Source organism: Pseudopodoces humilis, chromosome 7 (assembly GCF_049639895.1).
Source record: "Pseudopodoces humilis isolate 2021_Gansu_Grassland_sample_001 chromosome 7, ASM4963989v1, whole genome shotgun sequence".
NCBI lineage: Eukaryota > Metazoa > Chordata > Aves > Passeriformes > Paridae > Pseudopodoces > Pseudopodoces humilis.
The window spans coordinates 3,547,981-3,555,122 of NC_142206.1; the positions used below are offsets into that span (position 1 = coordinate 3,547,981).

The window sequence follows — 7,142 nt, forward strand, 5'->3', positions numbered from 1 at the left end:
TGAGGCGTTAACTCTGCCAAATACACGACGGTACCCCCTAGTCATGAACACGGACCTACTTTCTGTTTAGGTACAGAATCAGGAGTGGAAGTTAATTTGGCTTCACTTGCGAGACGGCTGCAGGAGCCTGGCATTGCCGGGCAGGAGCAGAGGGAATGTTTGCTTTTACTGCTGGGTGGATTGGGGCCGAGCGAGGCAGCGCCGTGGAGCTGCGGGGAGCTCTTCTCTTTTTCTGGGAAATTTGATGCGGGCTTGGGTTTGGAATTCTCCGAGCGACCTCAGCAAAGCCTTTCGCTTCCTTCAGGGCACCCCCACGGGAGCAAAGTCCCGGGTCGGCAGCATTGCTCCGGGCCGACACTTCGGTCCGACAGCCGAGCCGAGCCGAGCCGAGCCGAGCCGAACCGAGCCGAGCCGAGCCGAGCCGAGCCGAGCCGAGCCGAACCGAGCCGAGCCGAGCCGAGCCGAGCCGAGCCGAGCGCGGCGCAGTGCGGGCGGCGGCCGCCAGGGGCCGGCGGCGGGCCGGGAGCGGCGGCAGCGCCGGGCGGCGGCTCCGGAGCAACAGGGCCGGTTCGGAGCGCCGGGGGCGCGGTGCTGCGGGCTGGCCCGGTTCCCGGCTCTCAGCTCCCGGCTCTCAGCTCCCGGCTCTCAGCTCCCGGCTCTCAGCTCCCGGCTCTCAGCTCCCGGCTGCCAGCAGCGCCCGCCCGCGGTCCGCGCTCCGGCCGGGGCTCCTCGGCCGCGTCCCCCCGAGCCGCACAACAAGTGTATGGAGCGGGCGGGAGCCGGCTGAACCCCGGACGTGTCGGGGGCAGGCGCCGCACGGAGCCACCCCCGTCCTGCCGCCGCTGGAGCACGGATTAGCCAGCGCTGATTTACAGATCTGCTGCCAGAGCCGGACTTGGAGAGACTGGTGATCGCGCCCGCCCCTTCATTCCACCTCACACACAACAAGCACACGCACACCGCCTTCGATTTTCCCTCTGGGGACGAGACCCTCGCTTGTTGCCTTGTCGCCAGTGCCGAGGCGAGCGGCGGTGGCGGTGCCGAGTGTCCCCAGCCCCAGCCGCCTGCCCGGCACCCCGAGAAGGGGCAGAAATAACTCGCCAACCTGTGGTGCGCACTGGCCACAGGCACCTGCGACTGTGGGTCAGCCGGCACAGCCCCCTCAGGACTGCTGGTCCTTACACTAGCGGGAACAGCGCTGCTATTTCTCTGCCTAGGATCAGTAAGTATAACAGCGTTTTTAGGATTTTCTTCTGCATGACACGTAGGTACGATTTTCAAAATAGTGTCATTTAATAGTTCGTGTTCACCTTCTCTCGTGTATTAATAGATGTGGCTATAAATGAGGCTTCTGTTTCAAAGGGGGGTGTGAGGGGCTGTGTATTTTTGTGTGTGTGCTTGCATGTAGATGTTGCTTCAGTGCACCTGCAGTTGTTTTCTTGACATATCACGGTATTTTCACTTGGCTGAACATTCTACGTGCCTGTTTCCAAATTAAATCCAGTGAGATGTTCATTGTGATCGAAACACAATTCTGCTGAAGATTAAAATGTAACGTTCCCGCATCTGATGTGCTCCTGCAAATAAAACAAAAGCTCTTTGTGTAGATACATTTGTTCTTTGATGTTTCGTATGGATGTACACATGTAGGTGTATCTCTTACGTATGTGCTCAGAGACCTGAATGCATTGTGTGTTGCAGTATTTTTATTAGTGTTTATATGTGTCGATGTTTCAGAAGCATGCATATGTTTGTGTATGGATGCAAGTGCTTATATGGGTGGGGATTTTGTATCTGTCTATATATATGTGACATACCCACCCACATCCTTACCCACAGAGTCGTTCAAAATCTCTGTGCATGTGATGTGGGTGTGTGTGTAATGTAGAAGTGTGAATAGTGTGGGCAGGAGAAGATTTGAATGCCATGGTAATAGATGACACAATTTCATTTGATCGGTGTGACCTTTTAGGAAAACAATCCAATCTTTTCCCTTTTTGTTTTGTTTATTTTTGTGTGTTTGTGCATGTGCCTCAGGTTAAGTGCTTCTTCTGCATGACCATAACCAAAGGGTGACCCATCTACTCCCTTATGTCCTATGGGGACCTCAGAGCCAGTTTCTCAATCTTCATCTCCTCCTCCTCCTCCTTCTCCTCCTCCTCCTCTTACCACTGCTGCTGATGCCTTGGGTGCTGCTCCCAGGTTTGAGACAGGCTGAAGAAAGCATTTGCAAAGACCTCCTCACTGTGTAAATGAAATGATGGCTGGAATTAACTTCAACTCTCCAAGTAATGATATTAAACAGTAAGTTTGCTAGGCCAAAGCATTATCAGGAACAAATAATGAGGAAAAAGACTATTTTCATTTGGTTTCAATGATGAGCTAAAACCATCTGTGGAGAACAGGTACCCTTTGGTTTGCATATTTTTTTTTTCCTGAGGAATGCAGCCTTTATAGCCTGTAAGGCAGTCATGATTCTGATCAGATACAGCTGTGATTGCTGCAGGAGATAAATGAAAATAAAGGGGCTTGCTGGATGGAAGAACAAGGTCTCAGCTGTTCTCTGGTTCAATTGGAGAATTTCATCTTTTCTCATTAGCAGAACAGTAGTTTGTGTCAAACATTCTGGAGAGCAAGAAAATGAGGCTCTATGGTTTCCCAAAATACAGATTCAGTGTTACAACCACGTTGCCCTACTCAATGCCCAGGTGACCGTCCTCCAGATGCAAATGGATTTGAACTTTCCAGTGAAAGTTAAGGTGACACTGTAAATAAAACAAAACCTCATTACAGTAAGAGCTTAGAACAAACAAACAAACAAAAAGCAGCTGCAAAATGGAGGTGGCGATGGTGAGCGCAGACAGCTCTGGGTGCAACACCCACATGCCCTACGGATACGCGGCCCAGGCGCGGGCCCGGGAGCGAGAGCGGCTGGCGCAGTCCAGGGCTGCTGCGGCCGCGGCGGTGGCGGCGGCCACGGCGGCGGTGGAAGGTGGGGCGGCAGGTGGAGGAGGACCCTACCACCACTACCATCAGGAGCAGAGTCGCGGGGCGTCCTCCTCGCACGGTGGGAGCGCCTCGCGCGGCAGCCTGCCCCACCGCCAGAGTGGTAAGAGGAGGAAGAAGGGGAAAAAGAGGAGCCACCACTTGGGAAGCAGGGAGTGTGGGGCCTCCTTCCCCTGTTCTGAGCTGCTGCCGCTCAGTGGTTCTGAGGAGAGGATACTGAAGGACTTGAGTGAGGAGGAAGAGGAGGATGAAGATGAGGATGAAGACGACGAGGAAGAAGGAAAGCTCTACTACAGTGATGACTATGGGGAGGATGAGTTTTCATACTCGGACCAGCCACCCGATGATGGTGGAGGCCCCGGGGGTTACAGCTCCGTCCGCTACAGCGAGTACGAGTGCTGTGAGCGCGTGGTGATCAACGTGTCGGGACTGCGGTTTGAGACCCAGCTGAAGACGTTAGCTCAGTTCCCGGAGACACTGCTGGGGGATCCAGCCAAGCGGGGGAGATACTTTGATCCTCTCAGGAACGAGTACTTCTTTGATAGGAACCGACCCAGCTTCGATGCCATCCTGTACTACTACCAGAGCGGCGGTCGGCTGAAGAGGCCGGTCAACGTGCCCTTTGACATCTTCTCTGAGGAGGTGAAGTTCTACCAACTTGGGGAGGAGGCCATGCTCAAGTTCAGGGAGGATGAAGGTTTTGTCAAAGAGGAAGAAGAAAAGGTTTTGCCGGAGAATGAGTTTAAGAGGCAGGTTTGGCTGCTGTTTGAGTACCCGGAAAGCTCCAGTCCAGCCAGAGGCATTGCCATTGTCTCTGTCTTGGTCATCTTGATCTCCATCGTCATCTTCTGTCTGGAGACTTTACCAGAGTTCAGAGATGACAAAGAATTCGTCATGTCCCTGAGCTTAGGGAAGGGGCTTTCCAATGAGTCTCTTCGCCTGGATGCTGGGGAGCACACCATCTTCAATGACCCTTTTTTCATTGTAGAGACTGTATGCATCATTTGGTTCTCCTTTGAGTTTACAGTGCGCTGCTTTGCATGTCCGAGCAAAGCACACTTCTTCAAGAACGTCATGAACATCATAGACATTGTGTCCATCTTGCCTTACTTCATCACCCTGGGCACGGACCTGGCACAGGAGCAGGGCAGTCAGCAGGCCATGTCTTTTGCCATCCTAAGGATCATCCGTCTGGTCAGGGTGTTTCGCATCTTCAAGCTCTCCAGGCACTCCAAGGGTTTGCAGATCCTGGGTCACACGCTCAGGGCCAGCATGAGGGAACTTGGCCTCCTCATCTTTTTTCTTTTTATCGGAGTAATTTTGTTTTCCAGTGCTGTTTACTTCGCAGAAGCTGACGAGCCTGCCACCCATTTTCAAAGCATCCCAGATGCCTTTTGGTGGGCTGTGGTGACCATGACTACAGTCGGTTATGGGGACATGAAACCCATAACTGTGGGTGGGAAAATAGTCGGGTCCCTGTGTGCCATTGCAGGAGTGTTAACCATTGCTTTACCAGTGCCAGTGATTGTCTCCAATTTTAACTATTTCTACCATAGAGAAACTGAGAATGAAGAACACACGCAGATGATGCAAAATGCGGTCAGTTGCCCTTACCTCCCAACAAATTTACTGAAGAAATTTAGAAGCTCATCATCTTCATCTACAGAGGATAAATCAGAGTATTTGGAGATGGAAGAAGGAGTTAAAGAATCTCTTTGTGTAAAGGAGACTAAAAGTCAGGACACGGGGAATAGCAGTGAGTCAGAGAAGAAAAACTGTGTAAATTCAAATTCTGTGGAAACTGATGTGTAATTTTGAGCGTTTCCAAATATATTTATGCATTAAAGAGTGCAGTGAAAATAATGAAATATGCAAACAAAAGTCTGCAGCATACAGTAGTATGCCATTTAATGGTTAAATACAAATAAAAAGCATTGCTAAACATGTATTGCATATCAAGTAAGTGGTACAATTTGAGGAAAGGATTGCTAGATCTGATCCATTTTCAGCCTTTATATTTTTATTAGAATGCAAGTGTTTTGCACATCAGGCTGAGGAATTTATTAAAAGCAAGTCAGTTTTAAAGTGGGTGCATGAACTGTCGACATCACTAATAACAGCTCTGTGGTAAAAGTTGGCATTCAGAGGTATTTACTATGTAAGAAACAATGAAGTTTGGTAGTCATTTATCTATTTATCAGTGCTTTAATAGCAGCTACCATAAATCATTGGATACCATAGTCATTGTTTTTCAAATGGTAAATTTATTGTAAAAAGATATTCTACAGAAGATAGATCTAAATTTTTTTTTTTTTCTTGAAATCTATAATGCTTGTTTTTAACTGGAAATTTACTTTGAAAAGGCTGTTGACCCTCCAGAAATTGTTTATTTTTATAACTCTCTTTGGAGGCATTGCAGCATTTGTTGTCTAATAATGAAAGAAATGAGGTAAGAGAATTGTTAAACCTGGTCTGACTGCAAAGGCAAAATGACTGGAATGCTTTTTTGCACTACTTTATATGCTGGAGATATATTGAAAGAGACTTCATACTGTGAATGTTTACTAATGTAATAGTTCAATGACAATCATTGGAAGAGTGAATTCTGCATCATATTTTATTGTTTCTTCTTTCTCTGTGATGCTGATGGCAAAACAGCTGATATTACATTAATTCCATACTCTTTTTAATTATGAATATCTGTGATCTGGAAAAGGATTGTGAAGTAAAATTTTCTAATCAAAATTATTTGAAATCGGTGTTTTCTACTGATGCCCTCAAGAAGTATGAACCTAATTTATATCTTTTTTTTTTCTGCTTAATTTAGCATTCAGAGTCTATGATTAGTACATGCACTTTGTCAGTATTGAGGAAATTTGGTGTATGGGAGGAGAAGGTAGAAGTAATAAGATACTCAGTTGTTACAGTACTGACAATTGAGGATTGCTGACTTTTAGTAATGTACTATTATTGGTGCTGCATTTCCCCTTGATTACAGCTTTCACCCATGTATATTTGAAGCAACATTTAAGATCTAAAATAGTCATTTTAAGCTTCAAAATGAACGTATTGGGTCCCATGGAGTCCTTGTGAAAACATTCCATGGTTTCTTTTCACTGATTCTTGGCTATGTTTTGTGTCAAAACCTCCCACTGCCCTTCCTAGGAGGTTCAGGTAGGTAAAGATTACCTGACCTGCAGTATATTCCAGAGTCCAGAATGAGATAGGTAAGATGTTGCTGCATACAACATAAATAATAGATTCAGAACAAGTTGTTTTTTTTTTTTTCTTCTTTTTTTTTTTTCAGATTTACCATTACCAAGGGAAGGCACAATTAAACTGTAACTGTTTTTGGAGAGGCACTGTGGAACATTCCAGATTATAAAACTTGAACCAAATTGGCATATGCACTTTAAGGTCTGGGACAGGCTATTATGGGAGAAAAAAGGACTTACCAACACTATGGAATTACAGTAATTTTCAGTATTCATTTAAAGCTGAGTAGAGGGTTTTTGCAGGGAGCAGAACTTGTTAGTGACTGACTTACAGCAACAAAAAAAAGCACTCTGAATTGGGCATCCATGATATTACACATGATCCATCAGATAAGCCTTGTTTGCTGAATCCAGTGGCACCAAACAGAGCTGCAGACATAGGCTTCTCTTTAATGGTTGGGTTTTGCCTTCATAGTTTTTCTGTGAGTCTCTTCGAAAAGTTTCTCTGCTTGTCTTCTTTTGCATTGCAGAAAAATAAAAAAAAAAAAGACACACACAAAAGACTGCGTTGTGCTGAGCCCTGCTTCAAAATGTGTGTTTAAGTGTCTGACTCCTAATTTGAAAACATTGAGAAGGCTTCACTGTATTTTTGATGTGAAGCATTAAAAAGAGCTCCTTTTTATTGTGGTGGTGTTAATTCCAACTGTGTTTTGAACGAAGTGACTTAGTAATTTTATACATAGGCATTTGTCAAAATTTAATATTACATTTCACTCTAGCTGACCCGAGTTAAATGTGCTAAATACTTTCTTTTTCTACAGGGGCAATATCAGTAGTGAGAGTGAGTGTTCTGTAAAACCCAGTAAAATTGTGTAACTGGAAGTATTTCTTTCACAGATAGGAGTTAATGGCCTAAAGGGC

The 7,142-nt window shown here is 46.4% G+C and overlaps 1 protein-coding gene across 1 annotated transcript; it reads left to right on the plus strand.

The window, feature by feature from the left end:
• The first annotated feature begins 624 nt into the window (after window positions 1-624).
• KCNA4 (potassium voltage-gated channel subfamily A member 4) lies at window positions 625-6,894 on the plus strand. The gene is made up of 2 exons (XM_005530279.3): window positions 625-1,222; window positions 2,038-6,894. The coding sequence occupies exon 2, from the start codon at window positions 2,836-2,838 to the stop codon at window positions 4,816-4,818; it is 1,983 nt and encodes a 660-aa protein (XP_005530336.1). The 5' UTR covers window positions 625-1,222; window positions 2,038-2,835; the 3' UTR covers window positions 4,819-6,894.
• The last annotated feature ends 248 nt before the right edge of the window (window positions 6,895-7,142 follow it).